Source organism: Mustela erminea, chromosome 1, assembly GCF_009829155.1.
Source record: "Mustela erminea isolate mMusErm1 chromosome 1, mMusErm1.Pri, whole genome shotgun sequence".
Classification (NCBI taxonomy): Eukaryota; Metazoa; Chordata; class Mammalia; order Carnivora; family Mustelidae; genus Mustela; species Mustela erminea.
In genome coordinates, this window is record NC_045614.1 from 95,392,911 (window position 1) to 95,418,870 (window position 25,960).

Sequence of the window (25,960 nt, forward strand, 5' to 3'; positions counted from 1 at the left end):
TTTGTGATCATTGGTATTTGTTGATTTGGAAACAATTGACACCTTTATAATGTTAAGCCATCACATTCAGAATCCTGGACTATTTTCTCATTTATTTAAATATTAAATTATTTCCTTGATATGTTTTTTTTTCTTTATTGAAGTGTTGAAAATTTTTTTTATTAATTAATTTCCAGAAACACTTTATTTTTGTTGTTGTGTTGTTTTTCTATCGTTTTTCTTCTTACTGGTTATTGTTGTTTGAAAAAAATGCTACTGATTTTTGAGGTTCTCTTTGTACCTGGCAAACTTTTGTTGGCCTTATTTCTATGAATCTTTTTATTTTGCTTTTTATACTTCCTATATGAGTGATCTACATACCGATGGCCTGCAAATAATGATGTTTCCTTTCCAACCTCTATATCTATTATTTTCTTTTATATTTGACCAAGATCTCTGGTATTATATTAAACAATACCTGTGAATTCAATGCCCCTCTGATTTGCTCCTATAGTACCATATTCCCCTCATTTGCCACACTGCTATAGTTAGAATTTCATAATTATTGTGGTGATTATTTTTATTAATTTCCCTTATTGTATTATAAGTTCTATGAAGCCTGGAATTATACCTGATTTTTCTCACCATTGTATCCCTGGCATAATTCCTGGGATGTATTTATCTCAATAAATATTTCTTGAATGAATAAATGAATGGCCTAAGCTGATAAATAAGAATTAAAGAAAATCATAATAGATGAGTACCATAATTTTCTTATCTTGCCTTTCCTCCCCTGTTCCAATTACAAGCTCATTAACACTCAGGAGCGTATGTATCAGTCAGGGTATTTTGGCTGCAAGCACCAAAACTCTGGCTGGCTAAATTAAACATGGGGAATTTACTGGAAGGAGATAAGGAGATGGGGATTAGAAGATGAAAGGAAGGCTGAAACCCTATGCCAGAAAAGAGCAATTCTGAGCGGGTAAAATAGGTTTGTCAGAGTGCTGCATCTGCAACTAAGGAGCTCCAATGACTCTCATCACTGTATCTCTCTGATCAAGATCCCCGCTCCATCTCCCCACCCTGAGACCACCACCTGAGCTGAAACCAAGAGTTGGAAACGTAACCAACAGAGTCACCCAGGCACCCTTACTCAGGTTTTCATATGCTATTTATGTTTCATTTTTCTCATGTATAAGTTTGGTCTATTTGGAATATACACACACACACACACACACACACACACACATACATATACACACACACAATTATGTATATATGCATAAACATTATGACATTTATATATATATATATATATATATACACAAGTTTTTTCTCTTACAAATTGATACCCAGAGATTCAACCCTGTATATTTAAAATATCTTTTCCCTCAGTGATTAGAGATGCCACTTAAATCATACACTAAAATCTTCCCTATGTTTGTGCCTATTTCTTGTCTTTCTGTTCCATTGGTCTGTCATTCATGAACCAATACTACGTTGTTTTAATTATAGAGGTTTTACAATATGTTTCAATAGGTGATATAGGCAGTATAATCTACTGCTCTTTTGGGCAGTAGGGCAACATGCCTAGCTCCAGGAAAATGAACAAAAACCAAAACCATGTATTGATATTTTAATTGGGGTCCTGTTAAATTTACATATTAACTTTGGAAGAACTGGCATCCTTAAAATGTTTACCTATCCAAGAATAAGAGATGTTTCCACTAATTCAAGTCTACTTCTGCATTTTGGGGTATATTTTAAGGTTTCCCTCATTACAGGCTTTGCACATTTCTTGTTAGGTATTTCCTTTTGATATTGTCTGTATCACACTAGTTATTGGTACTTGTATATGTGAAAGCTATTGCTTCGTATGTTGATTTTTATCTTATTACATTACTGTATTACTACTGTGCTGTATTAGTTTTAATTTTTATTTTCTTGTGTTTTCCACCTAAACATCCAGTTCATCTATATTTACTTGCCTCTTCCTTTGCAATCTTGATTTCCCTCACTGTTTTCTTTTGTCTAATTGCTTTGTTCTTTACACAGATACAATGTTAAAGTATAACGGAGGTAGCAGATATCCTGTCTTGTTCCTTGACCTTCTGCTTTCCTCTGATGAGAATGCCAAAAGTGTTTCCCCATTAAACAAGATGCTAGATCTTTTCTCCCAAAGATTTATGTATTTTTAAAGGGAGCAGGGAAATCTTCAAGCCGACTCCACACTGAACACAGAGCCCAACAATGCAGGGCTCCATCTCAAGACCCGTGAGATCATGATCTGAGCAGAAACCAAGAGTTGGATGTTTAACCAAATGAGCCCACCCAGGTACCCTTGGATTTTACTTTTTAAAAAATCAGAAATGGGTCTTGAATTTTGCCCAAAGGCCTTTTCATCATCCACGGAGATAACCATGTTTGTTCTTAGATCTACTACTATGTGAGTTATATGAACACATTTCCTAATTATTGAACCATCTTTGTATCAGTCATGCTAAATCACCTTAAAATGTGCTATAGATTGTTTACTAGTATTTTATTTAGGACTTTTGCAGCAATATTCATATGTGAGATTGGTCTGTGGGTTTTTTGGTGCAATCTTGACTCAGATTTAGATACCAACATTTTACTTGCTTCATAAAAAGAAAACTAAACTTTGCTTCATTTTTCTACATCTTGTAAGTTTACCTGACATTAGTGATTATTTGGTACTTTCCTCTTGAATCCACTTAGGCCGAGCCCTTTTTTGTGGGCGTTAATTCTTTGATAACTTTCTCTATTCCTTCTGTGGAAATTTTTGCCACTTTCTACCTCCAGTAGGATGAATTTCAGTGAATTCTATTTTCCTACTAATCATTTATCACATGATTATGTTTGTTTGAATACACTGTTTTACTGGCTATTTCTCCCTTTTATTTATTTTTTAATTTATTTTTGGCATTTGTGCTTTCTTTCTTGATTGAGCAAGCTAAAGGATTCTTTTTTTTTTTTTTAACAAACTCTGTTATTTATTTTACATCTAATTACTTTCTGCTTTTATTTATCTTTATTAAAGAATTTTGGGGGAGAGACCTCTGTGTCACAACTATGGGGTTCTATTAAATCTATTAATAGATTCTATTAAATCGGGAATATGGGAAATCCATAGTTTTTAAATACTTCATGTAAATAATGAAAATTTAAATTAGTGAAGTAAATTCACTCAAAAAAGAAAGTAAACAAAATAGATGGCAATAAGGATAAAGTGCTCAACCTTCTTCAAGCCAGATGCTGACAAAATAGACGTCAACTACTAAATCATTCTCCTAGATTGGCCCCTGGATGTGGACTACTATGGGATGATGACATCCTAGAACAATCTGAATTCATGGCTACTGACCCAAGTATAGGGCAACCATCTCTGAGGGTCACCCAGGCATTTTAACCAGAACCAGGATAGAAGTATAGTTTTTCCATGTAGATCTTTAAAAATAGTCTACTACTAGTAATCCATAACAGCAAAGGGGCAGCATTTAGGCAACTCAGTCCCCACTAGTAATTAAGACTAAGCTGAACTGTACCCAAATGACCTGAAACACTTACTATAACTATCTTAAAATTAAAGCTAAAGCTAAAATATACTAAAGTCTACAAGGCTGTATGAATCTCAGCAATTAAGTGTAAAATTTTGTTTACCAATGTTTAGTATCTAGAAGAATTTATTTCCTGAAACCTTATTTACCATCTTCAATTTCAATTATATTTGACAGACATTAAGAGCAGACCAAGAAAATATTTATAACAAATAAAAAGAAAGCATACAAAATCACACACATAATAATGATTTCCCAAAACAAAATATTAAATATGCCTTATTTTATACACCAAAATATTCATAGTGGTAGTAACTCCTTGAAGGTAAAAATCCCTGTCTTACTCATTTTTATAGAGCCATCCTACAGAAGAGTGCCTGGTACAAAGTAGGTATTCAGTAAGTGCTTCCTGAAAAAAATGAAAGTGAATAATATCCATCTTCCAAAAAAAGGTACTCGATCAAGTAAATATATGAAATTTTAATATTTTCATCTGAAATATACAAAGGACTAAAGACAAAGTCAATACCTAACTAAAATTCTCTTAAGTAACTTCATTATTACAAAGTTAAATCTTGAGTCAAAAATCCAGCTCTAAAAATATAGTCTCAAAAATCACATATCTACATATAATACAGAGGCAACTCAATTGTCTTATGCTGCATCATCATCATCCACTGCAGCATAGATGGCTTGATTCCTCCTCTTAATTTTCTTTCTTTGTTCAGGTTCATGTTCATCACTCAGCCTCTTCAATGGCAACTCAGTTAAGTCGTTTCCATCCCCTGACTCTGGAGCCTCACCAAGTTTCCCCTCTCTGCCATCTGGGGAACCCAACGTATCATCAGAAGATACAACCATGGAACCTGGCAAGATCCTGACATCAGAGAAGCTGGCAGAGAAGTCAGAAGCTTGATCAGAAGAAGGTTCTACAGATGGTGTATTCATGTCACTATGCGTACTTACAATACTATCTTCATCTTCCTCTTCTTCATCTAACATTATTTCATCTGGATTAATAGACGACAGGGCAGATGTATCTGTGTTATATTCACTACGATCTTCTCCAGAGTCATTACTCTCCACATCATCTTGCTGTTCATATTCACCACATAAGTGATGTTCCTCCTTGGCCTTCTGAAGCCTGACATTCATGTCAGTGATGCCAAGTTGGGCACAAAATTCAGTAGTTTGAGGATTGATCCTATGAACCAACTGCATTTGTGTTTGTGGCCTGCTAGGATCATAACAAGCAGCTGTTATGCTGAAGTTATATGGAACTTTGAGGTCATGGTTCAGTATTTCCAATACTTTGTTCATAGCTTCTTCTGTTGCACTATAATCCCACCTACAAAAGTCCAGAACAATAGCTTTTTACATTAGCCTCAGACAACAAAAGATGAAATCTAAATATGGACTTCATATAAACCATATATAAAAATTCCATCTAATAAAATTATAGTTAATTTTCCAAAGGACCATTTTGAAATAAAAAAAAATTCTTAGAAAAAACTATTCTTAATTCACCCTCTAAAACAAGTATAAATAACTTTAATGTGTGAACCAAATCTCCGCCATATTACAGTTCTATGCATGCTTATTCATTTATACACTTATTTGGGTTGGTATTCCATCATCCATTTTTATATCCCTTAGAAGGAAAATTTATAGTTTTCCATACCAGTCAGTAAACCCTGAATTACTCTGACATTCATATAACAATAATTCCCTTGATTTAAAAAAATAAGAAAAGTAAGAGGTGGATGGGACAAAAGTTGGGCATGCAACAGAGACAGCAAACCCTAAAGAAGGTCAGACTTACCTTGTATGCAGGCCATTATTCTCAGGCATATTCCATAGACGCTCAGTCACATTAATAAGATCATCAGTAGCCCTGAGAACAGTGAGCCATTCAATATCATACTCTAAGTACTCAGGAGCACTGGGGTCATGTTCTATTTCTATCACCTATAAAAAGAAATCAGTAATTTTAAGAAATACATTTCTATTTTTAATATTCAAAGAATTTCAATATAACAAAATGTAAACGGAATTTAATAGCTTACAAACACTAACATAACCTAAGTATTCCCCCCAAAATTCTCAGAATATATAAATTATAGAGCATAAATAAATTCTAAAAGGAAAATTATTATGTTTCTAGTCATTGGAAGAACAAAACTATATTGCAAAGTTATTTCATTTTCTTTTTACCTGAAGAAAGTCTCTATGTGGTAAGCATTTGTCCAGGGCTAAAAATTTGGTTGCTTTGGCTGCCTGTCCTTTATCCTTGGCCTAGAAATGTGAAGCATGATTTAAGAAAAAAAATGTTAAAACATCAAAGGTAATTCATACACAGAACAGGATGGAAGCAATCTTTATTAAACATACCCCTAAGTCATGTGTCAAAGCAACAACTGTCACCATTCCAAAATAAGTCAGTTCTATAACCACTTGTATAATGACCGGCAAGGTACTTAAACTCTCTGGGCTTCAACTTCCTTACAAAAGTCAAAGGTAGACACAAATGCTGAAGATAATGATACTGGATTTTTTAAATTATAATAATAATTAAAAAGTAAATTTAAAAAAGAGAATCAGATAATGATACAGTTAAATCAAAGCACATAATACAAAGGTTAATGATAACAGAAGAGCTTAAAAGTAATCTGGCAGATTGAAAGAAATTGTATAATTTCTTCTAAACAAATTTTAGAAGAAATTATACAATTTCTTTCAAATTTTAGAAGAAATTATAGGGAAAAATCTTTATAACCTTGGGTCGGGCAAAGCTCTCTTAGATAAACACTGAAAGTGGATATGATACAGTCACAGAATGAAATATTGTTCAACAATAAAAATGAAAGAAATACTAAACCTGCTACCTGAAGGAACCTCAAAAACAAACAAAGGAAAGAAACCACAAACCAAAGACTATAGATTTTGGTCCCACTTATATAAATGTTCAGAAAAAATAAATTCAGAGAGACAAAAAGCAGATTAGTGAGTGCCCAGGGCTGCGGGTGGGAACAAGACTCACAGGAAATAGACACAAAAGATCTTTTGGGGTGCTGGAAATGTTCTAAAACTGGGCTATATGATGTTTGCTCTGGAAACATCTAGAACTCTGGAAGTATACTATAACTCACTCACTGAATGGTACATTTAAATAGATGAATTTTATATTATGTAAATTATATGCCAATGAAACTTTTTTTTTTTTTTAAATGAACTGGCAGAAAGAAACATGGGCAAGAGGTGGTGGGTCACAAACATGAAGATTTTATTGGATGCAGTAAAAAAGTGACTCAGGAAGAACAGTAAGGCATATGGAGAAAAACAGACAAGGAAGCAGGTTCTGTGCCATCCTGCTGTAGGCCAGGTTTCAGTTCACTGGTGGTGACGGACTAAGAGAAGTGCAAGGTACACAGATTACAGACAGATGGTAGCAGCAAGGCAGCTCTGAGGAAAGGTGATTTCTGGTGTTGGACAAGGGGCTGAAATAGAACACTGGCAAAGTCAGAGGAGGTTGAGGAGCTAAGAAAAAGGGATCAAACATATTCATTCAGAACTGAAGTCCCTGAGGTTGACAACAGAAGATGGATGGGGAGGAAAGTACCAAATCTGATGCTTCAGTAAAAATTCAGGAGTATCATGAGCCCTAGGAGATAGAAGACAGTAACAGAGATGTAGAAAAGGTGATGGGTATAAATGGATGACTTGGATATTAAAAGAGGATAATCACTTTGGCAGTGGCCCAAAGGAAAAGAAAAGGAGTAACCTTGACTCTTCATCTCAGTGAAACTGGGGAGTGAGGATAAGCCCATAACAGCAAGGGCCCACAGGAATGTTTTCAAACATAACTTTCCAAACTGTATTTGAGTAACATCATTAAAGTGCACCCTCACCACAGAAAAGTGTTGGGTCAAGTTCAGAAAGCACTGCACACCACATTCCAGTGCCCATTAACACATTCGAGATTCTCAGAAATTATAGAAGCCCCTGAGAAGAAATCTCTAACCTTGTTACCCCAGGATTTTCTAAACATTTTCCCTATGGAATACTTTATGGTGAGAACGGGAGGGGAAAGAGAGAACCACACATTCCATAAAAGCCTAATTGTAAGTATAAATTTATTCTCTACCTTCCATCAAGCACTATCATTCAAGCAGTTTCCCAAAGAAAACTCTGGGAGTTCCTCTCTGTCACCAAATCCTGATGATTGTGCTTCCAAAATCTCTCTGGAACCTGTGTTCTTTGTGTTCCCTCTTCGCCACAGTTTAGAATCTCATCTTTTGTTTAAATATGCCTCCCATTTTCCTTCCTACAATCCATACACAAAACTGCTATGAAACTAACCTTTCTGAAACGAAAATCTGGTTTCATCACTCCCCAACTTTCCCCAGTACCTTCTGGTTAAAACTCAAACTCCACAGCATGACGCCGAAGGCAGCTATGATCTCATTCCAGCCTCATCTCTCCCTCTGCCTCAATCAAAGGGACTGCTGCAGTCCCCCAGCACATGCCAGTGCCAGGCATTCAGGCCACTAGTCTCTGTACACACTGATCACTCTACCTGGATGGTGTTACCTAGATTCAACTGCTTTCTGGGACAGTCAATTCCTTTGGAAAACCTTCTTCATCTCTTCATCTCCTGTCCACATCCCCATCTGAACACAGTATGGCAGAGGTACTCCCACAGTCTCCTGGCATTTTTCATCACTGATTTATTACACTATCTTATAATCACCTGCATGTCTCTTCCTCCCAAGGATATGGAGTTACTTGCAAAAGCAAAGTTATATTTGATATCTTTCTCTCAATTTACAACTATTTTTGATAAATGTTATTTAATACATATTTGATAAGTGTTTGTTAAATGAAAGAATAATATTTTTGGTTTCTACCTGATGCTGCATTAAGGCTGCAAACTTCACATGAAGGTGCGCAGAAAACCAGTATGTAGGCTTGAAGTGCTCTAAGAGCTCTGAGGCAGCAGGACTTCCCAATGTGTTATTTTCCACTTCTTGTCGGAAAAAAGATTTAGTCTTCAGAAGCTGCTGCTTATTTCCATAATGATAGATCTTTCTTGGCCAATCATGAGATAAGAATATGTCCATAGGCTGCTTCAGCTTTAACAGAAAAAGAAAGAAAACTTTTTAACACAGATCAAAAGCAAACCCTGACTGTTTCTCCACTACCGCACAACCGTTTGCCCACTTCGAGCTTTAGATTTCTGTGTAATTCATTCCAAGGAAACTTTATTTAAGAAGGTCACAGAAACACTAAGAAATACTAAACTCACTCATCTAAGCCAGGAGAAACCACTTTCTCTCTCCTCACAAATCACCTCTGTCTTCCATGGCAAGGCAGGGCCATGCAGACACACTTTGATCAGACTGTCAGCCAGATATGGTCTTTCATATGGGGCCTCTAAAATATATAATAACCGTCATTCTTTTCCTTTCTAGTGAAGAAACTGTTTTAAGATACACAGACACCAGATTTCATGAGATATCTAATGTAAAGAGTATAGTAAAACCCAAAGGTATTTTCCCTCCCCCCCCATGGACTCATATAGCATATACCAAAAAAACTGATTACTACATAAATTACAGTAGAGGTATTTAAGGTGGCTGGTATCTTCACGGGAAGGCCACAAAATACACTCCATACTTTACTGATCCCTAGCACCTTCAAGTAATCTGCAAAAAATACCTGGAACACTAAATTAAAATAACTTAAGTGTTCAAGTTGATACAAGACGACAGATATGACTAATCACTGAATAACTAATTCAGGCAGTAAATGCAATGAAATTTCAGAATAAGCTGATGGTTTTAAACTAGAACACTGTTGGGACACCTGGGTGGCTCACTTGGTTAAGCATCTGTCCCTTAATCTCAGCTGAGGTCTTGATCTCAAGGTTGTGAGTTCAAGCCTCTCAACCCTTCTTGGGCCCCACTCTAGGCATGGAGACTATGAAAAAAAAAAAAAAAAAAAACCTAGAACACTGGTATCTAAGGAGGTTCTTCAAAGACTGATAGGGCTGAAATCAGTAAAACGGAAAAAGCATTCAAGGCAGAGAACTGTTATGAGTAGGGTATTAAAGAAATGCCTGCAAAGCATCCTCGTGCTCCTGCTGAGACTGTCAGGTACGGTGGGTGGGAGGGCCTGAGAGCATCAGCCAGGCCCCCATCCCTTAACTCCTTGGGAAATCCAGGGCAGGCTACTTACCTATCTGAGCATTGGCCTCGCGTCCTTAATATGACAAAGTCAGAGTAACACCAGTTCACAGATTTGTGTGGCAATTATACGAAATACCCTGTGTGGAAACTGCTTAGTCCAGTGTCAGGCATTTAATGCATTCTCAAACAAAAACCTGGTTTTGCCTACTCTCCAGTTAAGCCAGTGTTCCAATACCTCCTTCACAATTTTACCATATTCTCTATCATTTTTTACCACTATTTATTTCCTATTTAATACCATTATCTGAAATACTTTAGTATTTTCTTTAAAGTTTCACTTTACGCCAATATATATTCTTTAGCCTTATTCTAAGTAGTAATATCTGAAGTCATGGATTAAATGTTCTATTTTATTATTACTCCCTAAAATAAATTCATAACATTAGAATTTAACATGTTCATCTGTGAACCTCCTAAAAGCAACTCAAGATCCAAATTTTAGAAATACTGAATTAAGTTCTTCTTGGAAGTCGTATACCAAAATGATCAAAATACACTTTGGTACAGAATTACTTTAACATTTTTTTCAAGTCTGCTGTAATGTACTTTTTACATACCTGTTTTAATTTATAGACTTCAATATTTCTCACATGATATATACTCCTTATTGTAGCTGGATTATAAGGGGGGCACTCAAAATGACCTTAAATTAAAGAAGAGAAATAAGCTATATTCAACTCCCTTAAATACTGCAAATACAAATATATACATACACTTCTCCAAAACTGAGGTCTATCATTAATGCTTTTGGTTCTTAAAAATTTTATAAAGACACTGCTCTTAAAATGTTGGTATCTTCTACTAATAAGTGATCACTAACTATAAATCTAAATAATTGAGGGGCTTGTGAATTTTTAAATTAAATTATATTTAATGTGGAATATGTTGTTTATTCACATAGTTTAAATTTTAAAAGATACCATCAGAATGGAATAAGAAGAATTCCTCCAGAGAGTAGACCACTGATGCATAGGGCTGGGGTGGGAGCAGGGATTAACCACAAAACTTTTGGGAATGATAGAAATGTTATAATTTAGATGGTTGCACAACCTAGAAGTTTACTAAAAAATCACTGAATTGTATACTTCCAAAGATATGTAAATTTTACCTCTACAAAGCTGCTAAAACAATGGGAGGCAGGGATCCTCCTATTCCTGTCCCCCAGCCACCAGTAACACTACCTAGAGGCAACCAGTGTTAGTCAGGTTTTAGTATTTTATTCCAAGAATAACTACTATGCACATTATAATACACAAACTTCTTTATCTTTCTTTTTTTTAAATGCAAATGGCAATAGAGTTTATACATGTTCTGTACCTTGTTTTTTTTTTCACGTATCTTAGAGCTCTTTGTATACCTCAGACATAGAGCTGCTTCTCTACTTTTTTTAAAAAAAAGCTTCATAGCACTACATTGTATTGTTTTATCACGATATAGTTAATGAGTTCCTACCTTCTGCCATTACAAACAAGGCTGAAATTAAAAAAATTTGTACACATCACTTTGCACTTGTGGAATATATCTGTAAATTACATTTCTGGAAATAGAACACCTGGGTCAGAGTACTTCTGTAATTTCCACAGACTACCAGCTATCCTCCAAAGAGTGGAAGACAGTTTGTACCCACACTTGCCATGAAGAAGATAGCCTATTTTTGTACTCTTAAGCCAACAGTTTAGAATCATGGGGAACAGCACAGCAGGGAACAGACTCATGATTTAATAGTTACATTGAGGATACAAGTTTTAGCTGCCAACTCATAAAATTCTGAAGTCAGTGTGAAGCAAAGTTATTCTTTTAACTTTAAAACCAAGGTATAATCTTTTCAGATACAGTGGAATGAATAAGTACAGTGTAGTATACACCTACAATGGAATACTACTCACAAATTAAAATGAATAGAGTGAGATGTATCAACATGGATTTCAAAAACATATTGAACAATGAAGCAAGCTGCAGGAAGACACATGCAAAATGATACATTCACATGAAGTTTGAAACATACTATATCATACACTGTATAAAGCCCTTACACATCTCCTAACGACACAATCAAATCAAAGACAAATACCAAATTCAGAAGAATTGACTGCCTGATGAGAAAAGGGAAGGATAAGAGGAGAATGGGACTGGGGACAGATAAACAGTGAGCTTTGACTACATCCGTACTGTTTTATTTCTTTAAAATCCTAACTAAAAGTCACAAAATACAAAGACTTGATAAAACTAGATAGTGGATACATAAATAGTATGTTCTAGTGTTCTCAACATTTTCATATGTATAAACTATTTCATTAAAAAAAGTAATAATAGTTCAAAGAAAAAAATCCAATGAAAAAGTCAAACTCTATATTATGCTTAAGTTACTCTGAGGCATACCAAGTTCTAAAGTTTAAAAACAATTCTCAGAATAATACCTTTTCGATAGTCATGAGATTTAAAGATACCAGAGATGCCACCAATCCTTATGCCTCGGTATTTTACTACACCAGCCAAACCTGAAAAAGTACACAGTTAAATAAAATTACCATAAGCAGAAGCAATCTCTTTACTAACTAAATGAATAATATAAAGGCCTAGAACTCTATGCAGTCCTAAAATTATTTGAAAATTAAATGTCATGATGAAGTTACTCTTTTACATAGTGATAAGCCAACAATATATAAGGCAGACTAGGGAGGAGAGGCCTAGAAGCAGACAGGCAAGAGACTAAGCAGAAAGTAAGGAAGGCATGAGATTAGGTGTGTTAAGGGAGAAACAGACATAATTTGGTACCTAATCGAATATTACAGTGGGTTGGGTAGGAAAAAAGGAAAAATGTCCTATGATGGATTTGTATGTTATAAATCTGAAAGTCAACAGATATAAAGAACCTACAGTTTCTATACTTCATTTCTGACTGACCATCTTCAAACCTCATAATATTGAGCTGTCAAAAGATCAACCAGTAATTAACTAGAGAAATTACATTTCTGAAGTTATGATGTCATCATTAGAGCTATAAGCACTTATATATTTTTTTAAATTTTATTTATTTATTTGAGAGAAAGAAAGCACAAGCTAGGGGAGGAGCAGAGCGGGAAGGAGAGAAGAGAGAGAATCTATCAAGCAGACTCCACAATGAGCGAGGAGCCCAACATGGGACTCTATTTCACAATGCTGAACCATGACCTGAGCTGAAACCAAGAGTCATACACTCAACTGAGTAAGCTACCCCAGCACCCCACTATAAACATTTACATAAAGAGAATAAAGGACTGTATAGTCTAACAGGACTATACAAATTGAACCTGAATATAAATTGAATATATAAATTGAACCTGAGTCTAATCAGGCTGTGAATCTAAACACAGATTACAAGTTCTGCAAAGGATAAAATGAATGTGTTAAACAACATAGGAAATTCCAATCAGCTAAATCCAGAAAGCAGGAAATTCTGTAAGACAAATTTCTCATCTTCTTCAACAAATCAACAACATGGGGTGGGGGAATAAAGGAACCGTTATAGCCTAAGAGGATTTAGAATCATGACAAGCAAATGAAATGTGTGGACCTGCTTTGGATTCTATTTGAACAAGTCAATTGTAAAATCAAACTCCTGGTGATAATCACAGAAATCTGAACATGAAGTAGACAACAGATAATGGGAATCACTGCTACTTTAGATAAGTATAATAATGGTACTGTAGCTGTGGTATTTTTGAAAACACTTATCTCCTAAAAATATGTACTGAAGTATTCACAGGCGAAATAATATGATGGCTGGGATTTGTTTAGCAATACTCCAGTCACTTCTTCCCACAAAAAAATTTGGAGGGGAGTGAGGTTGAAATAAGGATGGCAGAATGGTAACAGTTGTTGAAGCTGGTTAATAGGTACAAAGATCCATTATATTATTCTCTATTTTTGTGTATGTTTAACAATTTCCATTATAATAAGTTTAAGTTTTTCAAGTTTAATACAGAAAGAGAAAAATAAAGGGACTGCACATAGTGTAAAAGGCCTCTGCAGTTATTACATTATATTACATTATCAAAATTGCTTAAACACCAGATGAAGCATGGACATATTTTCATGATTACCTAAATTAACTGTTTTAATTAAATTTTCATAATTAACTATTTAAATTAAGAGGCATTCCCAAAACACTATACATCTCAAGACGCTGCCCAAATATTATACAAATCCTGACAGGCTCTTCTATTCCAAACAAACCAAAAAATTACCCATGAACACATACCTAAATAATAAATGTTTGGCGCCACCCAGCCACCATAGGGTAACTCTTGCAAATGATTTGAGGCTTCATGGTTTCCCCCAATAAAGATTGTGAGAACTGGGGCCTTTTTCTCTCCAGAGTAATACCTAGAACATAAGGGTAAAGTTGTCAGTTGGCATAGCAGAAATTAGGCAGAGAGAAAGGAGTAACTGGTGCCCATAAAATTGGGCATAGCAGAAAAGCAAAATTAGGTCCAAAGGAAAAATCTGAGCCCACTGTAAAAAATTAAAAAGCTCTTTCTAAACTAATTGCCTATAGTCCTTAGGAATTCAGGAGCTGCCACTTTGGGTTTCAAGCCAGCGCGCATTCAATAAGGTCAAGCAAGAACCTTGTCAGCTCCGAACCTTAGCTTCTAGAACACGGACGAGCAGGCGTCCAATAAAAATTCCTGGATCAGTAAAGAAAGCAGTCCCAGAGTCCTATCAAGTACAAGGTAATTAACCTGTCGGCTCCTTCCTGCAGGTTTCTCCCTTAGGCTTCGATCCCTTCGGAAACAGACAAGACAGGTGAAAGGATGTGAGAAAAGTGACATTTACTAAGCGCCCATTCCTAGACACCGGGTGAACAAAGAAGGTAACTAAGCAAGACAGCTAGTCAAGGCCGGGGGCGGGGGGCAGGGGGACTGGAACCAGTCCGGGTTCTCTCCCACTCCCTGCTGGATAGTCACACCTCGCACCGCCAGGTCCGGGGCCCGAGTCCCCTCGCTCACCTGTAGAAGGTCTGCATGTGGCGGTACTTGGGCGGGACGGCCATGCAACGCAAGTCGGCCTCGTTGCGCACCGCCTGGAAGTCGCCGCAGCACAGCAGCAGATCTATCGGCCCAGGGCCGCGCCTTTCCGCCAGCGCCAGCGTCTCATAGATCTTGTCCAGCTCGCCGTGGCAGCAGCCGGCCACAGCCACCCGCATTCTGACGGCTGGAGGCTGGGAGGGTTGCCTGCAAGCCCCTACACCAGCGCCAGCACAGGCCAGACAGCAAGAAGCGGCCAGACCGTTCTGCTCCCGCCAACACTGACTGAATCCACCCCTCGAAAACACGCCCGAAATAGAATTCACTTCCGGTTTCCAAATCTCGCGAGAGAGGGATGGGCAAGGGCAAGAGTTACAGGGTTTGAGAGAGCCTTCTAATGGAATGGGGCTTTGCCTATCTTTTGGGTCTTCGAATTCCGGCAGTATGACGGATGATAAAAATCAAAACCAGGAAAGGTCTGGGTGACTGAGTCCGTTAAGCGTCTGCTCTCTGCTGAGGTCATAATCCCAGCGTCCTGGGATTGACTGCCCCGTGGAACTCCTCGTTGAGCGGGCAGTCGGCTTCTCCCTCTGCCTGACCCTCGCTCTCTCGCTCTCTCACAAATAAATAAATAAAATCTGTTTTAGAAGATCAAAAACAGAAAAGTTTGGGTTTTTTTAAAGTCCAGAAACAGTAGTTTAGTTTGATAAAATTAAGCCGAACTAAACAAGTGAGACCGCGGGATTGGCTAATTTCCTAGGAGGAAACTCTTGACGGCAAAGATAACTGCCTGAAAGCGAATTAGAAATTGAAAGATTTTTTTAAGAAGAGAGGTCAAACTAAAAATAATTATTAACTACAACTTAAAAACTCACTGAAGGTTTCTAAATTATCCAATGAGTTTCTAAAATTGGGGGGGGGGGGATTTTTTGTCTTGTTTTGTTTTTTTAAAGGGGCTGTGGACTCTTCTTCCTACCAAATAGCTGTTTCCAAAACTAGACTGTAAGCTCAATGAAAGCAGAAGAATGTCTGGAAAATATCCAGGAGGGAAATGAACCGAACAATTGAAAAATGAGTGGGCAAAATAGAAACAAGGAAAACAGTGAAACACCTTTTGCCAATTTAATGAAGAAAAGTAATCTAATCAATATAATACAGGGAGTAACAAATCCATCCTCATTTTCTTTTTGAAGATTTTATTTTTTCATTTGAAAGAGAGACAGAGAGGAGGAAGCAGGCTCCCCGGGGAGCAGAGAGCCCGATGCGGGGCCTGGGGCTCCATCCCAGGACCCCAGGATCATGACCTGAGCCAAAGGCAGAGGCTCTAACCCACTGAGCCAGCCAGGCGCCCCACCATCCCTCATTTTTTCAAAAATGTGTAAAATAACATTGTAGGGACGATGACACCACAATTAATTCTGAAGTAAGGAGAAGATATTAACAGAACCATGACAATAAGAAAATCCTGGAAAAGTTGAAGAAATCCATTGAAAGACATTGTACCCACAGGGGCTTACAGGCAATTTTTTTCAAATTTACAAGAGAGATCTTTCATGATGTTTAAACTGATCAAGAGAAAAGAAAGGAATGGAAATCTAGTACTTCCAATCTTTTTTTTTAATATGTTCTCCTTTGGGTTTGGATTTTTACATATATAATAGATGCTTTTTACAGCATTGCTAAATATAACTTTTTCCATTTGATTTTTTAAATTTTATTTAAATTCAAGTAATTAACATATAGTGTATTATTAGTTTCAGAGATATAGTTCAGTGATTCATCAGTTGCATATAATACCCAGTGCTCATTACATCAAGTGCCCTCCTTAATGCCCATCACCTAGTTAACCCATTTCCCCACCCACCATCACTCCAGCAACCCTCAGTTTGTTTCCTATAATTAAGAGTCTCTTAGGATTTGTCTGCCTCTCTGATTTCATCTTATTTTATCTTTTCTTCCGTTCCCCATGATCCTCTGTTTTGTTTCTTACATTCTGCATAAGAGTGAAACCATATAACTGTCTTTCTCTGATTTATTTTGTTTAGTATAATACCCTCTAGTTCCATCTACATCATTTTAATGGTAAGATTTCATTTATTTTGATGGTTGATATTCCATTATATATATGTACACGTATATATACATATATATACATATACATGTACATGTATACATATATTTAGTCACATGTATATATATATTCACATCTTCTTTATCCATTCATCTGCTGATGGACATCTGTGCTCTTCCATAGTGTGACTATTGTGCACATTGCTGCTATAAATTTTGGGGTGCATCTCCCAAAGGATCACTATGTTTGTATCCTTTGAATAAATACTTAGTAGTGCAATTGCTGGGTCATAAGGTAGCTCTATTTTCAACTTTTTGAGGAACCTTCGTACCATTCTCTAGAGTGGCTATACCCGCTTGCATCCCCACCAGCACTGTAAAAGTATTCCCCTTTTTTCACACCCTTGCCAACATTTGTTGTTTCCTGACTCGTTCATTTTGGCCATTCTGACTGGTGTGAGGCGGTATCTCATTGTGGTTTTGATTTGTATTTTCCTGATGTTGAATGATGTTAAGCATTTTTTTCACTTGTCTGTTGGCCATTTGGATGTCTTCTTTGGAGAAATGTCTGTTCATGTCTTCTGCCCATTTCTTGACCAAATTACTTGTTTTTTGGGTTTTGAGTTTCCTAAGTTCTTTATAGGTCTTGGATATAAGCCCTTTGTCTGAAAAGACACTTGAAAATGTCTTCTCCCATTCTGTAGGCTGTCTTTTGGTTTTGTTGGCTGTCTACTATGCAGAAGCTGTTTATCTTGATGAAGTCGCAATAGTTCATTTTTGCTTTTGTTTCCCTTGCCTTTGGAGATGTGTCTAGTAAGAATTTGTTGCATTTGAGGTCAGAGAGGTTGCTTAGAGGTTCTCCTCTAAGGATTTTGATGGATTCCTGTCTCATATTTGGGTTTTTCATCCATTTTGAGTTTATTTTTGTGTATGGTGTCAAGAAGGTGATCCAGTTTCATTCTTCTACATGTGGCTGTCCAATTTTCCCAATGCCATTTGTTGAAGAGACTGTCTTTTTTCCATTGGATATTCTTTCCTGCTTTGTCAAAGTTTACATGGCCATAGATTCATTTGATTTTTATTTATTTTTTTAAAAAAGATTTTATTTATTTATTTGACACAGAGAGATTACAAGTAGGCAGAGAGGCAGGCAGAGAGAGAGAGGAGGAAGCAGGCTCCCCGCTGAGCAGAGAGCCTGATGCGGGACTCGATCCCAGGACCCTGGGATCATGACCTGAGCCGAAGGCAGCAGCTTAACACACTGAGCCACCCAGGCGCCCCATTTGATTTTTAATCTACAGGAATTGTCATTTTCTGGATCCTATTTTCTTCCATGTAAAATATTTTAATTGTTTTCTGACTTAAAGTAACAAATTAAACTTAAAGCAACAAATTAAAACTTAAGAGCCCATTTTGACATATGTAATCACTCATATAATCCCCATCCATATCAAGATATAAAGTATTTCCAGCATTCAGAAAGACTCCCTTATACTTCCTCACAAGGCCCTACACCCAAAAGTAAAGCACTGTTCTAACCTCTATCAACATAGATGGGCTTTGCTTATTTTTTTTTTTCTAATTCCACTATAGTTAACATACAGTGTTATATTAGTTTCTGGTGTACAATATAGTGATTCAACAATTCCATACATTACTCAATGCTCATCATAAGTGGACTCTTAATTCTCTTCCCCTATGTTGCTTGCTTACAAATTTCATATAAATGTCGGTATATATTATGCATTTAATTTAATGTTTGTGGTATTCATCTGTAAATCTATAATATAAATAGATAAAACCATAAGATGCTGTTTCTTATTACTGTGTAGTATTCCATTATGTGAACATACCATAGTTTGTCTATTGTTCTGCTGAAGGACAACTGGGTTGTTTCTACTTTGGGGCTATTGTGAATAAAACCACCATGCACATTCTTGTACAAATCTTTTAGTGGACATTACACTTATTTCCCTTGGATTATGTCCAGTAATATAATCTCTGTGTATAGAGTAGATATATGTTTAGCTTTGATAGATAGGTCTGTTTCCAAAGTGTGCCAATCACACTTTCCTAAGGAATATAAAACCATTCCAATTATTCCCTGTGCTCAACAACCTTAGTATTATCTGTCTATTACATTTTAGCCATTTCCTTGCATTTTGTGCAATGGTATCTCATTATGATTTCAAATGTACAGTTTAGATGAAAATTTTAATATATCAGTCAACTTGAATTTTCTTCTTTTGTGACCGATAGGAAACAATATCTTAATACCATAACATTCAAAAAACTAGTGGTCAAAGCAGGAAATAAAAGATGAAAATAAGAATGAAGAAGTGCATTGTGGCTCAGCTCTGATTCCAATCTACACCCCATTTCTAGAGGCCATACCAGTGAGTAAACAAACTTGAGAAGTCTCACTGACTTTCTTTAATCCAGAAAGAATCAGACTTGATAGAAACCCTCACACTCTTCCCATTCTGAATGAGGATGGAAAAAAAAAATCCATGTTTAAGTGGACTCACACAGTTCAAACCCATTTTGTTCAAGGGTCAACTCTATTCTATACTAATAAAAATAAATAATAGGGGGGAAGAGAGATCTTATTTACACAAGAATGCTGATTGGTAAATATGGAAGGAAAGTTGGATTAGAGATTACCATTTTATCATCATAGTCCTCCTCATCATCATCATTTCCAGCAAGTATCTTCAATTAATACTAAAACTACTGAGTAAAACTTTAGAGAATAATAGGATACTTACATAGTTTCAATGTATCTGTTATTTGAAACTACTTATATAGTCTCAAAGTATTTTTTCAAAAGATACTTATTATAACACAAAAATTAGAATTTTACAGTAGAGAAACCTAGCACATACCACTTTAACAGAATGATCAAAGTTAACCTTATTAGGAGTGAACTAATCTTCATCATGTGTCTCCCGATATGTTATATGTTATTTCTGTGGTAGTCCTACCAAAAATCCATAACTCAAATCTAATCCTGAAAAATAGAAGAGGCACCTGGGTGACTCAGTGGGTTAAAACCTCTGCCTTCGTCTCAGGTCATGATCCCAGGGTCCTGGGATCGAGCCCCACATCAGGCTCTCTGCTAGGCAGGGAGCCTTCCCCCCCCCCCCGCCCCCACCCAGCCTCTGCCTGCCTCTCTGCCTACTTGCGATCTCTGTCTGTCAAATATAAATGAATAAATAAATAAATAATTTTTAAAAATATATGAAACAAACATATTGAGAATAACAATTGAAAAATAACTGGTTTATCTTTCTTAAAAATATGCTCAAAAAGAAGAGACAAACTGAGAAAGATTAAAAATTAAAGAAGTCAGAAGTTTCATGAATATGGAATTAGGGCAGTTGGCCAAATGTGAATAAGGTCTGTAAATTCAAAAACATTGTGTCAGGGTTAATGTCCTGGTTTTGTTAATTTTACTGTGGTTATATAAGGGAATTCCTTGTTTTTAGGAAACTTTCCTAAATGTATATATATGTATACATATAATACATTTAGGGATAAAGGAGTATCATTCTGCCATTTACTCTCATATACGTAATACTTATTATATGTGACAGATACGTAATTTATATATATAATGTATCGTAGATATATAAAATACTCCCTCCCTGTGTGTGTGTGTGTGTGTGTGTGTGTGTGTGTGTGTGTGTATTTTTAGTTTCTGCCCATGTAGTGCAGGGGCTAGAACTAAGAAACTACATTTCTTAGACTCACTTGCCAGCTAAGGTCCAGATTTGGTTTTGCAAATAAGAAACATTTGAGTGAAATTAGAAAGGAAAAGACAGGTGAAAGCTCTTTCTGTCCTTCAGTGGTGGTGAACTTCCTACTGTTCCTGATCTCAAGTAAGATATGTTCCCCCACGACTGCCTCATTTGCATCTTTAGCTCTTTCAAAAATGTTGTGATCTTTTTTGCTTGAAATACCTAGAATAGGGGGGTGCCTATGTGGCTCAGTCCTTAACCATCTGCCGTCAGCTCAGGTCATGATCAGGTCCTGGGATCAAGCGACGCATCAAGCCCTGAGCCAAGTCCTACACTGGGCTCCCTGCTTGGAGGGAAGCCTGCTTCTCTCTCTCCCACTCCCCCTGCTTCTGTTCCCTCTCTCCTGCTTCTGTTCCCTCTCTCTCTCTCTCAAATAAATAAAACCCTTTTTAAAAAAATACCTAGAATGGGTTCTGTTTTCCAATACGTTATACGAGGCAAGGTGTCATTCAAGTAGAAGGCAACAAGCAGATGTTTTCAGCCATAAAAGAACTCCAAGGAAACAATACCCAAAGGCACTTTTTGATGGGGGGGGGGGGGGGGAATGACTTGACAATGAAATACAGTCAAATAAGAGTTGAGTAAAAATAAAGAACACAGGGAGAAAGAACCTATTTAAAAGACGGATGATTAAAAATAGAGCAGTATGATGGGTTAGGAAATAAATGCTGAAATAAGGAGTAGGGTATTTCATGAATAAAGCGTGGTTCTAGAAGACCATGTTGATAAGGTGACATTGAGCAGAAACCTTCATGAAGTAAGGGAGTGAGCTAGGGAGATATTTGAGCAGTAAGTCTGTTTCAAGTCTGTTTTAAAATAAAATGTGACACACCTCAAGAAAAAAACATCCATCCTAGCTATCTGCATCTTATCATTGAACTAGTGATTTTGGCACCTGCCACCACCTGATGGCAGCACACTCTAGAGGAAAACTAAGAGAGCAAGTCTGGTGGTAAAACTAAATTAAAGAGAGGCAAACGTCACAAAAGAATAAAAGTACTATGTTGTTTCTGGCCTCTGAATCTTAAACTTAGACATTACATTGCATTTTCCGATTTCACTAAAAAGATAAAAAATACAGACAAACCTCAGTACCTCTTGGTTACAAGTTTGGTAACTTCCAGATTCTGTTCCTGCATTGTAAATAGTGAACAGATTGGCTTTACTTTATCTAACTTGTTACCTTCATGTCTTCGTTTTCAAATCCATCTGCCTAATGTGGTCCCCATTGTTTGGTGCAGAGGTGTCTTTTTATTAGCCAGGCAATCCAGAAAATGGTATAGCGACCTGAAGACCTGCTGCTTTTACAGTACCTCTCTTCCTATAAATAATTGGAACTCTTGTTCTAGCATTGATTTTAAATGATCTGTCAGTGTTTCCACACTTAAATACAGTGAAATGGTACCCTAATTGTTCAGTTAGATGAATGTTTATGGACAAGCCAAGCTCTGTGTGTGGAATATAACCCAGGGCTTTGCATGGTCTGTTCCTCTTGACACTTCAGGTCAGAGCTTGGGGACCACTTCCACGGAAAGGATGTCAGTCCTGGTGACATTTCCCTGCTAGAGGCTGCCTTAGGACCATACCCTTTTACTTATTTGACTACATTCTAATGACTCCTTTTTGGAGTCCTTTTTTTTTTTTCCAGATAATGTTTTATTAAATAACTGATCCGTGTTATTGCTGAGGCCACTATGTGCAGACAAAAGAGAGGGAGTTTTATTTCCTGGTCTCTTCCTCCTTGGACAGAGTCTTGATGATTCCCCCTTCCTGGTCTGGAGCCACTCTTCATGGTGCTTGGGAGCCTCCTTGGTCTTAGATCTGTCGGTCTCAACCTTGTCAACCAGAAGCATCAACCTGCGAGCCTTGTCTGCCTTCAGCTTGTGGATGTGTTCCATGAGAATCTGCATGTTTTTGAACATGTTACCCTTCACTCTCAGGGACAGGCTGCGTGATACTGATTAGTATCAATCTTCTTAGTCATCTTATTAGATTCATGGTATCTTCTGAGCAGCCAGTGCAGAATACTCACCCTCCTCATGCAGGTTACCTTCTCAGGCATTTGAGCATTGGCAGGACCTTTTCTCTTACCAATGCCCATTGGTCTCATTGGTGTCCAGCCAGACGTTCTTTTTGCCACAGAGGAGGGCACCAGAGGCAAGCCTCTTCTGAAGCCTGAGCATACTCATGGTTGTGGCTGCAGCACCAAAAGGAAAAGTCTAGTGACTTATTTTCTTGTCTCTCCTTACCTTGTGCCTGAGCCTGAAAGTTCTGTGAGAACAAGGAATGTGTCTATCTTGTTCATAGTTGTATTACCCACTCCTGGGCATGGTACCTGGCATATAGTAGGTACCCAGTACATACATTTTGTTGAAAGAATATATTTTCAGCATTCTTGGTCCTCTTTTTAAAAATTATTCTCAAATGAGTTCCTTTTTCATTATTAAAGAAAAAAATTCTTAATTCACAGCTACTCATTTTTTTATACTTAAATTCTTCACTGTGTATTTCCTGAGAAAAAGGGCATTCTTTTCATAAAAAGAGTAGTTACCAAACTCAGGACAGTAGCAAAGATTAGCAATCACCTACAGATTTTGATAAAATTTTCCAACTTTCCCATTGATGACCTTTGTAAGCAAGAGGAGAAAATGCTTTTTCCCTTTTCCAGGATTCAATCCCAGATCACAAGTTGCATTTGGTTGTCATGTCACTTTAGTGTCCTTTAATCTAGAACAATTCTTCAGCTTTTCTTTGTGTTTCATGACAATTTTAAGGGATGTAGGTGTGTTGTTTTGTAGAATCTCCTTCAGTTAGGGTTTGTCTGATGTTTCCTCTTATTACACTTGGGCATTTTCAGCAGGAATCCCATGAAAGTGATGTTGTATCCTTATCAGTGCATCGTATCATGCTGTTTATTTATCCCATTAGTAGTGATATTAACTGCAATCACTTGAATAAACTGGTGTCTATCAAGTTTCTCTATCATTAGTCACTTGGAGGAAGATACTTTGAGACTGGATAAATATCTTGTTTTTCATTAAATTTTCACCAATTAGCTTAAGCATCTATTGATGATTCTTCAAAAAATTACAGCTTACATGGTTGTCACGTGGTGGCTTTCAAATTCCATCATTTCTTCCATATTTGTAAGTTAAAATTCCATCGTAATTTGGTTATAAAAAGATCATTTTCGGGGTGCCCGGGTGGCTCAGAGGGTTAAGCCTCTGCCTTTGGCTCAGGTTATGGTCTCAGGGTCCTGGGATTGAGCAACACATTGGGAATCTCTGCTCAGTGGGGAGTCTGCTTCCCATTCCCCCTCTACCTGCCTTTCTGCCTACTTGTGGTCTCTCTCTGTTAAATAAATAGATAAAATCTTTTTAAAAAAGAACATTTTCTATATTTTTCCTGTAATTTTTAATAAAAGACTTTTTCAACATCTTTCTACTGCTTTATGCACATGCATATTTTATACCCTTCAAACACCTGATGAATTACTGATGCACTGTTTCTCAATGCAAAGCCCTAGTAGATTTTGCTTAATTAGCTGGTTGCTTAGGTGAGTGCTTAGTTGTCCTGTGTAGGATAGACCTATCAGGTCCCAGGAGACTGTGAGGGCTCTGATAAGGATTTTGAAATACAGAAGCCTGTGCCCAAATTAATTCAGCCTCTTACTCATACTCTGAGAAACCTTAAATACATTGTTGAACCGAGTCTCACTTTTATTCCTGTTTGCTTGAAATTGGGAACCATTTCTTTATACTACTTTGAATACCTACTATAATATGGGCACAAGTAAACCCACAGTTAGTGACTGTTAAACTGAACTATATCTCTTCTGTACCACCATTAGTGCATTTTCTCTTTTTGTTCTAGTTAAAGACTCTCTGTTGTCAAATCTTGTTAAAAGTTCTCCTAAAGTCCTTTTGAGGCCCTTCAGTTTTTGGTTTACATCTATCTTTTTATACTTTATGCTTACCTCTTTTTGCATAGGTATGTTTCTACTTTCAAAAATTCAGCTTTCTCTATCCTGGCCATTGCACTTAGATATTTACAAATGTTTTTCAGATTTCTTTCCAACTACTTACTTTTTATTTTGTATTTATATTTTGCCATATTAAATTCATACTTTGTTGTCATTTTTTTTCAGAAATTAATATTGCTCAGGGTGACTGGGTGGCTCAGTTGGTTAAGCGTCTGCTTTCAGATCAGGTATCCCAGGATGGAGTGCCTGGATCAGGCTCTCTGCTCATTCCTGTGGAGATGCTGCATTAGTGGCAAAAACATGATGCATAAAAACATGGGGAAGGAATCACTTAACTTATACTTGGGGAAGGGGTTTCCTGGAAGATGTATTGCTTGAGCTAACAGATGAAGCATGGATAAATACAGCTATCACAACTCTATATCATACAAATATCAGCTGAAAATTCAAGTGATACTTTTGTATCCTCTGTTCAAAGGTTATGCTCTGCTCTCTTATGATAAACAGTATATGACATGATTCTAGGTGATGAATGGACATTTAAACTTTTTTTGTAGTTATTACATTAATATGTACTAGAATAAAAATAAGGAGCACAGGGGCACCTGCGTGGCTCAGTGGGTTGAAGCCTCTACCTTCGGCTCAGGTTATGATCCCAAAGTCCTGGGATCGAGCAGGGAGCCTGCTTCCCTTCCTCTCTCTCCACCTGCCTCTTTGCCTGCTTGTGATCTCTGTCTGTCAAATAAATAAATAAAATCTTAAAAAAAATAAGGAGCACAAAAAGTTGATTTTATAGACTATTGTGGTTTAAGATAAAGATAAAACTATTTAATGAATTGAAATTAACCTTAAAGAAAAATATTGAGTGAATAATAACACCTGGGTGCAGACTGACAAAGATTGCATGGGTGGTATGCAGATTACTGAAGTTTGGGAAATACTGCAGAAGGAAAAATCTAAAAATGAAATTCTTGCTTTCCAGAAACTCAACAGATGTTTGGGAACACAAAGCCATGAGCAAGGATGATTAAGGTTACGATAAATTTGGAAACCAAATACAGGTTTACCCCGTTATCCAAAATTAGAGAGCTCTTTTAAAACTTTCTAAATCAAAATGGCATGAAGTGAAGAAGCAATTACCATTACTTTATATGGAAACATTTTTTAGCATTTCCAGACCTTAGACATTTCTGATACTTTAGGAAATATCTTGCTAAGAGATACACAAATAAATGGAGATAAGGCACAGATGTTCACAGACAAGCTATGGGTGGCTTAATACTAAGATGCTCAATGT

General features: G+C 36.8%; 1 protein-coding gene and 1 pseudogene across 1 annotated transcript; both read right to left on the reverse strand.

Moving 5' to 3' along the window:
* Positions 1–3,665: 3,665 nt before the first annotated feature.
* On the reverse strand, positions 3,666–15,140 carry DBR1 (debranching RNA lariats 1). Its single transcript, XM_032334129.1, has 8 exons — positions 14,794–15,140; positions 14,046–14,170; positions 12,223–12,303; positions 10,363–10,448; positions 8,465–8,689; positions 5,772–5,852; positions 5,380–5,525; positions 3,666–4,905 (listed from the first exon to the last, which is right to left on the reverse strand). The coding sequence occupies exons 1-8, from the start codon at positions 14,988–14,990 to the stop codon at positions 4,212–4,214; spliced, it is 1,635 nt and encodes a 544-aa protein (XP_032190020.1). The 5' UTR covers positions 14,991–15,140; the 3' UTR covers positions 3,666–4,211.
* A 7,226-nt stretch (positions 15,141–22,366) lies between these two features.
* On the reverse strand, positions 22,367–22,879 carry LOC116600862 (annotated as a pseudogene).
* Between the last annotated feature and the right edge of the window lie 3,081 nt (positions 22,880–25,960).

Coding starts and splice junctions, on each gene's coding strand:
- DBR1 (XM_032334129.1), bottom strand. CDS start 14,990: ATGCGGGTGGCTGTGGCCGGCTGCTGCCACGGCGAGCTGGACAAGATC. Junction 8,690..10,362: donor AAGTCTATAAATTAAAACAG/GTATGTAAAAAG, acceptor TTTCTGTTAAAG/CTGAAGCAGCCTATGGACAT. Junction 5,526..5,771: donor CACATAGAGACTTTCTTCAG/GTAAAAAGAAAA, acceptor TTCTTTTTATAG/GTGATAGAAATAGAACATGA.